Below are 15,157 nucleotides of genomic sequence, written 5' to 3' on the forward strand. Positions count from 1 at the left end.
CTCTGGCGAGATGGTCTGCAGGCAGATAGGGTCTCAGCCTGCGTACCAGATGGAGATAGTAGACACAGAATTAACCTGCACCTCCATTGACAGCTATGAGTCCAAAATGACTCTCAGGCTGCGCACCTAGTCCTTCAGGGGCACAGTTGCCCCATTCAGGACCAGGGAGTCCTCCATACCCACCCGCCCCCTGACCCCCAAAACAATACTTCTGTCTTGTCAGGATTCAACCTCAATCTGTTAGTCGCCATCCATCCTCCAACTGCCTCCAGGCACTCACGCAGGACCTTCACCACCTTCACTGGTTCTGATTTAAAGGAGAGGTAGAGCTGGGTGTCATCTGCATACTGATGAACACCCAGCCCACTGGGTGTGCTTTCGAACTGCTAGGTTGGCAGGAGCCAGGACAGAGCAATGGGAGCTCACCCTGTCGCGGGGATTCGAACCACCAACCTTCTGATCAGCAAGCCCAAGAGGCTCAGTGGTTTAGACCACAGCACCACCCGCATCCTAACTAGCAACTAATCTCCATGATGCCTTCCCCATAATTTGCCAGCTAATTCTTTTTTTAAGTGAAGATGCCTGGGATTGAACCAGGACAGTCAGCATTTGGAATATGTGCTTTTATCTATGAGTTATTGTCAATAGTTCAAATAAATGCATTTCCAAGGACTGCCCTAACCCTTTCCTTTTCAGTCCCCCCCCCCCATGCTTTGGCTGAGATTCCTGCATTACAGGGGGTCAGACTACATGACTCTTGAGGTCCCTTTCAACTCTACCGTTCTTTGATTCTAAGAAAAAGAATAGAAGCACATTTATTATTTCCTCTAAGGAGCTCAAGGCACCCTACATGGTCCTCCCTCTCTCCATGCTGTCCTCAAGGCAACCCTGCAAGGGAGGTTAGGCTGAGAGACTGTGACCGACCCACAGTTACAGAACACGGTTTGTGGCTGAGCGGGGATTTGAACCCTGGTCTCCCACTCTGACCACGGCGCCAGGTCTACCTGCATGCAGACTGGCAAGCTTAAACAGAAACAGCAAAATGAAACGGGGCCTGATGGTAATCCGGTGAGGAATGTAAGCGGCGTGTGATTTTTAAAAGCGTATGATCCGCAGATCTCTCCTGGAGAAGCAAAATGTCAAAAGGGTGTAGCCGAGGTGTGCCGGCATGTATTTCTTTGGGGAAATGTTTGAGCAAGTTTCCAAAGGAATAGAAGAAACGTTTAACTGATAGACCTTTAAACACTCCCACAAAACTTGCTCGTTCTGCTGAGTCACAGGAGGCTGCCCAAGGGAGAAGGAAAAACCTGTGAGGGACCTTCTCTAAAAATTCCCCCTGACTCAGCCTCCCTCGCCATCTCCAAGGCTGTCTTCTGCCCAATGCATATCTTCGCTTGACACGGGGTGTCATGCCCTCAGCGCTTCATGCAAGCAGCAAGCAGCACAGGGCCATTGCAAAATCTGCAACGGTGCCAGTGTAGCATAGCAGTTAGAGCATCAGACTGGGACCTGGGAGACCAGGGTTCAAATCCCTCCCACTCGGCCGTGAAACTTTCGCTGGGTGCCACCACAGCCTAACCAACCTCGCAGGACTGTTCTGGGGATTAAATGAGTAGGTAAAGGTAAAGGGACCCCTGACCATTAGGTCCAGTTGTGGCTGACTCTGGGGTTGCGGCGCTCATCTCGCTTTATTGGCCGAGGGAGCCGGCATACAGCTTCCGGGTCATGTGGCCAGCATGACTAAGCCGCTTCTGGCGAACCAGAGCAGCGCACCGAAATGCCGTTTACCTTCCCGCCGGAGTGGTACCTATTTATCTACTTGCACTGGCGTGCTTTCAAACTGCTAGGTTGGCAGGAGCTGGGACCAAACAACGGGAGCTCACCCCGTCGCAGGGATTCGAACCACCAACCTTCTGATTGGAAAGCCCTAGGCTCTGTAGTTTAACCCACAGTGCCACCCGCGCCCCTCAAAATGAGGAGGGAGAGAACCGTTTTCTAGAATCATGTGACCTGGTGGCAGAATCAGGGGTCTGTTTTGGGTGTTCCGAGAGATGTATGTTTCAGATCTCTGCATTATTTCTCATTCATTCATTCTTCCCAGCTGTCAATCATGCTGACTCCCCTCACTCCTCTGCTATCCTCCCTTCATTCTTTCTGCCCTCCAAAGTGGTGGCAGGAACATGGTGAGTATTGGGGAGGGGGCAAATGTGAGGGCTTTGGGGGCAAGCTATAGGGGAGGGGAGGTTTGGGGAGCTGTGAGGGGATGGGAAAGGAGGGGCTGAGCAAGTTGTGAGGGGAGGGGTGGGTGAGGTCTAAAGGGGGCGTGTTGGCTATGGGGCAGGGTCGGCGGAGGTTTTTGAGCCAGGAGAGCAGAGGCGGCAGCCTCTAGTACACAGCATATATAGTGGTACCTCGGGTTAAGTACTTAATTCGTTCCAGAGGTCCGTACTTAACCTGAAACTGTTCTTAACCTGAAGCACCACTTTAGCTAATGGGGTCTCTCGCTGCTGCAGCGCCGCTGGATTTCTGTTCTCTTCCTGAAGCAAAGTTCTTAACTTGAGGTAGTATTTCTGGGTTAGCGGAGTCTGTAACATGAAGCATATGTAACCTGAAGCGTATGTAACCCGAGGTACCACTGTATCTCAGAAAGCCATGGTGCATAAGGAAAAAGAGACAGGGAGGGAGAAGGAAAAATGTAAGCTTAGGCACCAGTTCTTAAAAGTTCACAGTTCTTATTGGAACCAGCTGGAAATGGTTCATGTAGCCTAATGTTTTAACTGTTTTTAATTCTGAATTGTGAATGGTTGCAACCTGTTCTGGGACCTGATAATGAAAGGTACGTTAATAATAATAATAATAATAATAATAATAATAATAATAATAATGCACATTGCCCCTTCTCCCCAGAGATCCTCGTCACTTTAGTTTATCGCCTACAGACCTAGAGCCCCCAGCAGCCTTAACAAACTACAGTTCCCATGATCCTTTGGGCAGGGTGCTTTAAATGTATAGCATGCACACAGCCTGCCTGTAAGATCTGTTGAACAGTGAAACATACTTGCTCAGGAGGTGGTGGATGAGATCACTGGATGAGACTGTTGCCCTGCAGGGGGTTGGACTAGATGACCCTTGGGGGTCCCTTCCCATCGTACAATTCTATGGTTCCACCTAAGAAACTATGTACAGAATCGCAGCCTAAGCCTACTGTGGCTTCTGGACCAGGTAAGTGCTTCAGAAATGCACGATATCTTAAAATGGGAGTGGGGAGCCTGATTTATTCTGAACTGTTCCTTTACCAAACAACCATTGGGAGCCAGCAAAGAAATGAAGGGTAATCCAGGGTTTTGTGGAACACAAAGCACCCGCTCCCCTCTTTGAAACCGACCCCTCTCCTCCGCCAAACAAAGGAAAGCGAAAGGGCACAGATAACCAGCAGCCGGCCAGCCAGCCAGAACCCCTCCAGGGAACAATTGTTCAGGATTCACCGCAGGAAGTCCAGCCTAACCTCATTTCCTCTACGGCTTTCGGGAACTTAACCCTCAGGTCGAGATGCAGTCCAAACCCACAGCAGGATGGCCGCAGGTCACTTATAGAGAAAATAACGGCCTAATCCCTTTCCCTGCCAAGGGATCATCTGTGAAAGGAGGAGGGAGAGAGATGTCAGAAACACTACTAAAGGAAATAAGATGATCCCAGGGCAAATGCACCGTGTGGATTTTGTGAGGGGTCCAGGCTGTGGATAGCTATGTGGCCTTTATGGCCTTTCCCCCCACAAGAGAAGTAATAATATTATAATATTTTTATTATTTATACCCTACCCATCTGGCTGGGTTTCCCCAGCAACTCTGGGCAGCTCCCAACAGATTAAAAACAGAATAAAACATCAAGCATTAAAAACTTCCTAAACAGGCTGCCTGCAGATGTCTTCAGAAAGTCAGGTACCGATAGTTGTTTATTTCCTTGATATCTGCTGGGAGGGCGTTCCACAGGGCGGGTGCCACCACCGATAAGGCCCTCTGCCTGGTTTCCTGTAACCTCACTTCTTGCAGTGAGGGAACCGCTAGAAGGCCCTGGGAGCTGGACCTTCATGTCTGGGCTGAATGATGGGGGTGGAGATGCTCCTTCAGGTCTACTGGGCCAGAGCTGTTTAGGGCTTTCAAGGTCAGCACCACCACTTTGAATTGTGCTTGGAAACATCCTGGGAGCCAATGTTTGGCTCCTGCTTCCGACAGTGCTTTAAAAGTAAGGATTAGGCCAACCTGGTGCCGTTCCTGAGTTCTGGACTGCAACCCCAGCCAAACCAGCAAGAGCCCCTCTCGAGGTGTCAGAATGATAAAATTGAAGAGTTGGAAGGGATAACAATGGCCATCTAGTCCAACCCCTTGCGATGCAGAATCACATCTTTCCTGATGGATGGCTTTCCAAACTCTGCTACAAACCTCCATCGATGGAGGGCCCACAACCTTCCCAGGCAGTCCACATTCCACTGTCCAACAGCTCTTCGCTCTTTCCGTCATTGCCTTGCAACCTGCTCTGGAGAAAGGATGGCAAGAAAGCAGGGGATCCTTTCACCTGACACAAAAAGAGGGAGACAGTGTCCTCAGAATGACTGAGGATATGAGAAGGGCTTTTTTTTTCAGGGAGGTGTTCAGGGTGAGTTCCAGCACCTCTTTTTCTAGAAAAATAGAACTGGGTACCAGTTTTAATGTGCTCACCTGATTTGGTGTTAGGGGTAGGAAAGGTGGGAACGTTCTCCAGGATACAGGTGAGAAGTCTCACCTGCAAGGAAGCCCACGGCAGGGAGCTCCTGGCGTTCAAGCAGCTGATGAAGACACAGTTTTCAGCATCCAGTTTTGGATGGTGCCAAATAGCCAGGCGGTATAGGGGGGGAAATGGCTCATCTGTGGGTGTGGTGTAGTGTAGTGGTTAGAGTATTGGACTAGGAGCTAGGAGACCAGGTTTCAAATCCCTGCTTGGCCATGAAGATGACTGGCAGTAGCTCTTTGGGACTTCAGACTTGAGTTTCTCAGAGCTTGTAGAGCAGATGTTCTACCACTGAGCCTTCCCTTCCCTGTCTCTCTCAGCCTATTCCGCAGGGTTGTTGTGAGGATAGGTATGTCACTTTGAGCAGCTTGGACAAAAAGGTGGGATACATAAATATCCCCGTGGAGCAGATAGGGAAGAGCACAGCTGGATGGGACAAATGTTTGAGGATAAACCAATCAATGTCCAGCGCCCGAGGGCCTTCTGGCGGTTCCCTCATTGCAATAAGCAAAGCTACAGGGAACCAGGCAGAGGGCCTTCTCGGTAGTGGCGCCCGCCCTGTGGAACGCCCTACCAGCAGATGTCAAAGCGATAAACAACTACCTGACATTCAGAAGACATCTGAAGGCAGCCCTGTTCAGGGAAGTTTTTAACGTGTGATATTTTACTGTATTTTTGGTTTCTATGGAAGCCGCCCAGAGTGGTTGGGGACGCCCAGCCAGATGGGTGGGGTATAAATAATAAATTATTATTATTATTATTATTATTATTATTATTATTATTATTATTATTATGTGGAGGGCAGTTGTCAGCTGTAGTGGAAGAGTCTTATTCCCTCCTAAGCAAGACTTGGTGGAGAGGTCTTCTCCAAGCAGATGGTGAGAACCTAAGCATGGGAGGCAGGAGGGAGAGATCTGAAGTCTCAGGGCATGAGTGCATCTCCCTTGGCTGGATATGAGTTCTCCTAGTAAGCAGCCTTATACAGAGTCAGACCATCTAGTTCCACATTGTCTACATTGACTGCCAGCAGCTCTCCAGTAAGAGACATTCTTACATAAGTAAAAGACATTCCCAGGGATTGAACAAGGGACATTCTGCATGCCAAGGCGATGTTCAGCAAAGAGGTATGACCTTTTCTAGGCAGGAACATAGGACCAGGAACATAGGACCAGGAACTTGATGTGTCCATCAAGTTCAGCATTGACAACACTGACTGGCAACAGCTCTCCAGGGATGCACGCCGGAGTGTCTCCCAAGGAAGATGCTCTACCCACTGAACAATGGCACTTCCCTCTCTGCAGGGAAAGTGTCTCTCATGCCCCGGTGGTTCACCTACAGCAATTTGAAGGAAAAAGCACACCTCATGTTGGTTGGAGACCCTCCCTGGAAGCAGAACTACGACAAAATCAAAGTAAATAACCATTTATGGCCCTTTCCCGATGCATCGAAGACAGCCAGAACCAGTTTGTATGTGTGGAAGGGTGGCAGCCGAGGGAGGAGGGTTCCAACAAGAGGGTTACTGATCCCTATAACCCAGGCAGGCTCCTCAACCCTCATACCTGGATAGGTCAAAAGGTGTCACCTGCTTTGACTGTTTTAAACTTTTTATTTTAAAACACTGGAACTCCCTGCCTATTAATCTCAAGCAGGCCACTTCACTGTATGCTTTCGGACACCTGCTTCAAGACATTAATTCACAAAGGAGCCTACTCAGGTGTTTAGAAAGCTGATGTTATTCTTCAGCCTGTTGTTAAATTAACTTTTTGAAAGTTTTAGATTATCGTTGTTCACTTTTCTTAGCGATCATTTCATTGTTTTATCTTTTTCATAAACCACTTTGAGGTGGCTGTTATACAGTCAAGCAGCGTACAAATTTTATGAAATAAAAAAGTAACAAATTTATTTGTAACTCTTCCTGGGATACATGGATTCAAATTACACACTCGGCAAGGTGGTGACCTTGAGGGCCAGTCACTGCGTCTCACCTTAACCTGCCTTACAGGGCTATTGTTGTGGGGAACAAAATGAAGGGTAGGCCCTAGAAGACCTGGGTTCAAATCCCCCCACTCTGCCATGAAGCTTGCTAGGTGTCCCTGGGGGCCAGTCTCTGCCTCTCAAGCTATCCTACCTCACAGGGTTGTTGTGGGGGTTAAAGGAGGACGGGAAAAGCCATGTATCCTTATGCTCTTTGGAGAAAAAGGTAGAATATAAATGCAATACATTAACAACAGACGACGACGACAACAACAACAACAACGCAATGATTATCCTCCGTGCGCAAAGGTGCGCAGGTGAGGCATAGACAGGCGAGGGCACCCCCTCCCTTACCTGGATGTAGGCTCTCTGGAGGAAGCTGTAAGGCACCCTGCGCTGGAAATCTGCGCGCACCTCGTCGCTGGCGACGTGTCTGGAGTCCGCCCCGGGCAGCGCTTCCCGGCGGCAGGAGCGCAGGCAGCGCGCCCGGCGGAGCAGCGCGCCGAAGAAGCGCAAGTCCCGCCGGGCAGCATCCTCGCGCGGCTCAGCGTCTTCGAGCGGCGCCTCCCGACGGCAGCGCAGCGCGCAGCCCAGGCGCGCCTCCCGCAGGCGGCGTTCGGCGCTCAGCGCTGCCTCCAAGTAGCGCACGGCGCCGGCGAAGTCCCCCTGCGAGTGCGCCTCCACGCCGGCTGCGTAGAGCGCGTCGTAGGGCGGCCCGGGCTCCGGCTCCCCGGCCCCCGACGCCCCCAGCTGCGGCAGCAACAGCAGAGGCTGGAGCAGAAGGAGCAGCAGCCCGGGGGCCATCCCCGCCGCCCCGCTTTCCGGGCTGGGGCGCGCCGTCGAGGCTGGGCAGGTGGCGACGTGCGCGCCGGACGGGGCGCACGGAGGATGCTTTGCGGAGGAAGGCTGCTGAAGCTGGCTGTCGAGCGACGGGCGCTCCTGGGAAGGCAGGAGGGAGGCGGCGAAGGTGGAGCCCTCCCCCTCGGGGTTTCCCCTCCGCCCGGGCCAGAGGGCCGGGAATGCCCGGGGGGAGGAGAGGCTAGCCGTCGGCGCTTCCCTCGGCTGCGAGCGGAGCAGGAGAGCCAGGAGAGCGAGCGAGAAGCCGCTGGGGGGAGCGCTCCGTCTGCAGCCCGGCCAAGCTCGCTCTCTCTCCTCCCCGGCTGGCTGCTGCGCCGGAACCGGCAGCGCTTCCAGGGCTGGGCGCGCCTCTCGCCCGGCGGGCGGCTTGCCTGCTTCGCCCTCCTCTGCTCGCCAGAGGGACTGCTTGCCTGCCTGCCTGCCTGCCCTGCTCGGCGGGGCGGAGAGAAAGAGCAGGCGGAGGAGGCTGTCCCTCGAAGGCTACCGGCGAGGAGAGAGAGGAGCGACCGCGCGGCTTGACCTGCGGGGGAAAGGGGGTTCCCTCCTTCGCAGTTTCTTCCCACTTTCCTCCCCCGCCCTCCCTCCTTCGGAACAGCGGGTGCTAGAGAGAGAAGGCGTCGGGAGGGCACGGCAAAGCATCATTCGTATTAATATCGTTATCATATTTCTACCGTGCCTTTTGCCGGGCAGAGAAATCAGAACAAGCTGAAAACATAGAAAGGACAATCCTCAAAATGTACTTAGAAATAAAATAATATCAATTGCTGGTGGTTTTTGGATTTCCTGCTCATCCGCAACCGAAAGGTCCTAGGGCGCGTTTGGCAACGTAAAAAGGCCAAGTTAAAATGAGGGCCACCAACTTAGCTCAGGTAGAGAGGCTCATCTCTGGGTCCCAGCTCCTTCTCTCAAGTATGTATGGTAGGAACATGTCGACACACCTTTTTCTGTTGCGGCTACCAGCCTGTGGAACTCCCTGGCTCAAGAGAGATTTGTTTGGCCAGCTTCTGGGCTTGCCAAAAGCACCTCATTGACTTCTGTGAGAGGCAGTGGCTGGGGCAGTTGGCCCTTTGACTGGGTCCAGAAGCACAGGACTTTTCTCACCCTGATTCATTCCACCAGGACCCCATACTCTGGCCTCTGACTTTCCTGCCAGTTGAGTGGCCTTATCTTTGCACATTGCCTCAGGAGAGTGAGGAAAATTCTCAGGGATGATTCCCACCCTGGTCGGCACTTTCTTGATCTCCTGCCCTCTGGCAGAAGATATAGAAGCAGGATTAGTCGCACCAACAGGGTAAAGAACAGCTTCTATCCATGGGCTGTTAGGCTGCGGAATGAAAAGATAACAACAGGGCAACAGACTTTTGGGTTTGGTGGGTGTGCGTCAGTAAACGAGTGGAATTAAGACTAAGAGAGTTGAGTGGGGGGAGTGCTCCTGTAATCTCACTGTGTACAAGTTGTGCAAGTGACAATAAAGTATTTCAATTCCAATTGCAGTGCTATTATTTTTATTTTAAATTTCAGTCTTGAAACTGCTGTATAGTCATGTCCAGTATTCTTTATGCTGCACAGAAGCTGCAATCCTTTGCATGCTTTCCTGGGAGTAATGACCCCTTGAAGACAAGGAGATTGAATCCTGAGTACATAATTACGCCCAGAACTGAGCTCAGTTGGTTAGAGTGTGGTGCTGATAATGCCAGGGTTGCAGGTTCGATCCCTGTCTGGGACAGCTGCATATTCCTGCATTGCAGGGGGTTGGAATAGATGATCCTCAGGGTCCCTCCCAACTCTGTGAATTCTATGATTCTAAGGTCTAAGAGCAGTGGAATCCAACAAAAGCAGTTTCCTTGTGAAATTTTCTTAGGGGCAGATTTCCAAAAACAAGCTGTCTAATCTGAGCTTCATTTATCCACATTCAAAAATGTCTCTATAATTTTTTTTAATTTTTTTTTCTGTTTTACAATTTAAAATACTCATTTTTACAACCTTAAAATATCAATGACTTCCCTTCCTCTCTTTCCATGGTTCATTTTACATATCATAAATCCCTGCATATCTTACAAAAACTATACCATTCAGTATTCCATCATTACATCCATCAAGACTTATTTACACTGTTGAATTTATCTTAGTGCTGCCAGCATTTTCAGCTGCACACAATTATTTCCCATATATTCAATAAACATTTTCCAGTCTTCTCTAAACGTGTGTTCTTCTTGTTCTCTTATTCTATATGTTAAATCTGCAAGCTGAGCATTATCTGTCAGCTTAAATTGCCATTCGTCGTTAGTTGGGACTTCTCTCGTTTTCCATTTTGGGGCTAACAAAACATGGGCCGCAGTAGTGGCATGCATAAATAACATTTTTTGACACCTGGCAATTTCAGTCTGAATTATCCCCAACAAAAAGGACTCTGGTTGTTGTTTTTTTGGAAAGTACTTTTAAACATTTTTTATATCCCAATACTCTTTTACACGTCCACCACACGTGAAAGAAGGTTCCGTCCACCTCTTTGCATCTCCACATTCAAAAATGTTTGCAGCATCAGAACATAAGAAAAGCCCTGCTGTTCATTTGTGGTGGTCTTTGTTTTCATGAGTGAATGAACAGCCACACCCCAGGCGAACCCCAACCTCACTCACCACCAAAGGAACACAAGTGAACAGCAAAGAACCTGCACAAGCAACACTGACACAAAACCCCACATATATTAAGGAAAATAGAAACATCGCCACCCGACCCCACCCATCTTCTCCCCCCCTCCACCTCCTTCCCCCTTTTCTTCCTAATGTCTCAACAAATGAAACTGATTTGGAAAAAAAGAAAAAGGTTATATGGGGGGGGAAAATACGAGAGAGAGACGTTGCACACACCTTTGTAAATCAATAAAATCTTTAATAAAAATACATTAAAAAACAAAACAAAAGCCTTGCTGAGTCTGGGCAATGGCCCATCAAATCCAGGATCCTGTTCTCATAGTGGCCAAACAGATTTCTCTTCTGGGAAGCCTGTAAGCAGGATTTGAGCACCAGAGCCCTCTGCCCTCCTCTGGTTTCCAACATAACTGCCTCTGACTGTGGACGGCAAAGCATAGCTATTCTGGCTAGCAACCATCACTCACCATTGATACATCAGGACTCTCAATGCACAAGGACATAGGAAAGAGACTTGCACTGAGTCACTGACCACCAGCAACCCTTCAGGGGGAGGGGGCTTTCCCAACTCTACTGGGAGTTGCTGCAAATTCAGCCTGTGGAGTTCTCCAGCCAACAGCCTCTGCAACTGCCAGCATGCTCATCTGTCTTTTTGCAAAAATAAATAGTTCCGCTACGGTGCCAAGTCCTTCTCAACTCCCACCCCCTGCAGAGAGAATGATTTATGGCATGGAGGTGCCTCATACCACCTGGGTGGGTTTAATTAGGGAAAGCCTGTCCTTACAAGTTAACAGGGTTATGCAACAAATGTTGTTTTTTTTAATAAAAAAAACACAGCTGTGGAGTATGCATTTCTTGGGGGGGGTTAGTATGCAGCAGGAGGAGAACATGAGCTGTCTGCGAACAGCTCTCCAATCTGACCGACTTAGTAGGGTGGGCTTGGGTGCAGTTGAGAAGCCAAAGAAAATCCCCCAGTGTCAGTCAAATAATCTGTTTCTTGGCAATTGCTCCCCTAAACCTTCCCAACTTAGAGAACATGGATCCCTGCTCCCAGGTGCCTCCTTCAGAATATGTTGAGTACATCTTGGATGGTTTTGCTTTTTGGACTGTGCTGACTTCTTTCATTTCAGTGCAGAATCTCACTCCTCTATCTAAAGGAGTTACTGATTGGCCCCCTCCACCTTCACCACCTGGGATTAGGGCCAGCCAAACGAAAGCCTCCATGAAGCATCCCATTCCAGCCGTCCTCAGCTGCCGGCACATTTCGTAGCCTCCCTTGATGTCTCCCTTTTCACCTCTGTGGAGTCTGACCTGCCAAGAAATTACTCATGGTGGAATCATCCTACAAGAAATGACCTTTTCAATTTATCTTTTATAATTCCCCCTCCAAAAATCTCACAACCAAATGGAACTTGCTGCGTGTGTAGAGGATCTCCCCTCATCCAGGAAGCAAACTATGAAAAATAGAGCCTTATAATGTTTTGTTCATTCAAATAATCCTCTGGAGTTTCAGGTTCTGAGCTTCCTGGTTCTGTTGCAGAGAAGTAGTGATTCTATTTATTTGCTGCTCCTCCATTTTGATTTCTGGACTCTAACATACTATAAACCCTGCTGGATGAGGCCCATCTAGTCAAGCATCATGTTCTCTGAGTGGCCAAAAAGATGCCCCAGTCGGAAACCAGCAAGCAGGATTTGAGCAGAAGAGCTCTCTGCTCTCCTGTGGGTTCCAGCAACTGATATTCTTTGCTGCTTCCCACTGTAGAGTTAGAGAAAGTTTAGAACAGGGCAGCCAAAATGATCCAGGGGGTGTCGAAGTGACCCCCCTATGGAAGAAAGCAGCGGTGTAGCGTGGGTTGTCAGCACCCGGGGCAAGACAAGTAATTTGCGCCCCCTAACCCGTGGATTTGCGCCCCCTAACCCTAACCCCCAGATGTTGCGCCTGGTGTGGCCGGGCCCCCCCTGAACCCCCCACACTACGCCACTGGAAGAAAGGAGGTTTTGGTTTAGAAAAAAGGTGGAAGTGGCATGGCGTAGGTTTCTAAAACTGTGCCTCCTTCTCTCACAACACAAGAACTCATGAACATCTTAGGAACCTGCACGTTGGAAGATTCAGGACAGAGAAAATGAATGAATTCTTCATGTAATATAATATAATATAATATAATATAATATAATATAATATAATATAATATAATATAATATAATATAATATAATATATAATCATAGAGTTGGAAGAGACAACAAGGGCCATCAAGTCCAACCCCCTGCCAAGCAGGAAACACCATCAGAGCACTCCTGACATATGGTTGTCAAGCCTCTGCTTAAAGACCTCCAAAGAAGGAGACTCCACCACACTCCTTGGCAGCAAATTCCACTGTCAAACAGCTCTTACTGTCAGGAAGTTCTTCCTAATGTTTAGGTGGAATCTTCTTTCTTGTAGTTTGGATCCATTGCTCCGTGTCTGCTTCTCTGGAGCAGCAGAAAACAACCTTTCTCCCTCCTCTATGTGACATCCTTTTATATATTGGAACATGGCTATCATATCACCCCTTAACCTCCTCTTCTCCAGGCTAAACATGCCCAGCTCCCTTAGCCGTTCCTCATAGGGCATCGTTTCCAGGCCTTTGACCATTTTGGTTGCCCTCCTCTGGACACTTTCCAGTTTGTCAGTGTCCTTCTTGAACTGTGGTGCCCAGAACTGGACACAGTACTCCAGGTGAGGTCTGACCAGAGCAGAAGACAGTGGCACTATTACTTTCCTTGATCTAGATGCTATACTCCTATTGATGCAGCCCAGAATTGCATTGGCTTTTTTAGCTGCCGCATCACACTGTTGGCTCATGTCAAGTTTGTGGTCAACCAAGACTCCTAGATCCTTTTCACATGTACTGCTCTCAAGCCAGGTGTCACCCATCTTGTATTTGTGCCTCTCAATTTTTTTTGCCCAAGTGCAATACTTTACATTTCTCCCTGTTAAAATTCATCTTGTTTGTTTTGGCCCAGTTCTCTAATCTGTCAAGGTCGTTTTGAAGTGTGATCCTGTCCTCTGGGGTGTTAGCCACCCCTCCCAGTTTGGTGTCATCTGCAAATTTGGTCAGAATGCCCTTGAGTCCATCATCCAAGTCGTTGATAAAGATGTTGAATAAGACCAGGCCCAAGACAGAACCCTGTGGCACCCCACTAGTCACTCTTCTCCAGGATGAAGAGGAACCATTGATGAGCACCCTTTGGGTTTGGTCAGTCAGCCAGTTACAAATCCACTGAGTGGTAATATAATATAATATAATATAATATAATATAATATAATATAATATAATATATAAATTTATTTATACCCCACCCATCTGGCTGGGTTTCCCCGGCCACTCTGGGCAGCTTCCAACACGATAAAACATCAAACATTAAAAGCTTCCCTAAACAGGGCTGCCTTCAGATGTCTTCTTTCCTTGACATCTGATGGGAGGGCATTCCACAGGGCTGGTGCCACCACAGAGAAGGCCCTCTGCCTGGTTCCCTGTGACATCACATCTCTCAGTGAGGTAACCACCAGAAGACCCTCAGAGCTGGACCTCAGTGTCCGGGCAGAACGATGGGGGTTGAGACGCTCCTTCAGGTCTACTGGGCCAAGGCTGTTTGGGTCTTGCATTATAGAATCATAGAATCATAGAGTTGGAAGAGACCACAAGGGCCATCGAGTCCAACCCCCTGCCAAGCAGGAATGTGCTTTAAAGGTCAGCACCAACACTTTGAATTGTGCTCGGAAACATACTGGGAGCCAATGTAGGTCTTTCAGGACCGGTGTTATGTGGTCTCAGCGTAGGAGAAATGGGGCGCTGTCCCACTGACCTCAGCTCTCAGCTGCCTGCCTTCTTCTTATTGGGAGTGACCCTGGCTTTCATCGTCTTCTATTCTCAGTGCTGCCCTTGCAGAACTCAGCAAGTGAAGAGGAAGAGCATGGGGGACGACACTAGACATTAGTTGCTTCCACCTGTCATGGGCTCCCTGGTGCCCCCTGCTGTTGGACTCCTCGCCTTCTGCCCTACCGGCCACCACTGTTCCAACCTCAAAGTCCAGCCTATGAGTTTGGCGTTCAACTGGTTTGCGTGACTGAGTTCACTTTTCAAGAACAGGCTAAATAGAATGGCTTGGATGACCTGACACCACTAAATTACTATAATTCCAGCACCATCAATGCACATCTTTGTGGGTGTCCAGCAATATCACAACCTCAGTTATGAGAAAGCAAAACTGCTGCTGGCTCCCACCAGATTTCTCTCTTCCAAAATGGCACCCATATAGGAGCACAAGAAGAATGTCCCTTCTCCCAATTCAGACCAGTGGGGTCAATCGAGCGCTCTACTGTCTACACCAGGAGTCAGCAAACCTTTTCACCAGGGGGCCAATCCACTGTCCCTCAGACCTTGTGGGGGGCTGGACTATATTTTGCAGGGGGCAGGGGTGGGGGAATGAATTACCATATTTTTTGCTCTATAAGACTCACTTTTTCCCTCCTAAAAAGTAAGGGGAAATGTGTGTGCATCTTATGGAGCGAATGCAGGCTGCGCAGCTATCCCAGAAGCCAGAACAGCAAGAGGGATTGCTGCTTTCACTGCACAGTGATCCCTCTTACTGTTCTGGCTTCTGAGATTCAGAATATTTTTTTTCTTGTTTTCCTCCTCCAAAAACTAGGTGCGTCTTGTGGTCTAGTGCGTCTTATAGAGCGAAAAATACGGTAATTCCTATGCCCCACAAATAACCCAGAGATACATTTTAAATAAAAGGGCACATTCTACTCATGTAAAAACACACTGATTCCCACAGACCATCCGTGGGCCAGATTGAGAAGGCGATTGGGCTGGATCCAGCCCCTGGGCCTTAGGGTTACCTACCCATGGTCTACACTGAGTGG

The 15,157-nt window shown here is 49.1% G+C and overlaps 1 protein-coding gene across 1 annotated transcript in view; it reads right to left on the minus strand.

Annotated features, from left to right (window-relative positions):
• Positions 1-8,210, minus strand: part of P3H2 (prolyl 3-hydroxylase 2) — a 127,205-nt gene extending 118,995 nt beyond the window's left edge. The window contains exon 1 of the mRNA XM_083739477.1: positions 7,093-8,210. Coding sequence (XP_083595603.1) covers positions 7,093-7,542 — 450 coding nt within the window. The 5' untranslated portion in view covers positions 7,543-8,210. The remainder of the gene's footprint in view (positions 1-7,092) is intronic.
• Positions 8,211-15,157: the final 6,947 nt, after the last annotated feature.

The sequence above is a fragment of the Podarcis gaigeae genome (assembly GCF_964106915.1).
Source record: "Podarcis gaigeae genome assembly, chromosome: 5".
Lineage (NCBI taxonomy): Eukaryota > Metazoa > Chordata > Lepidosauria > Squamata > Lacertidae > Podarcis > Podarcis gaigeae.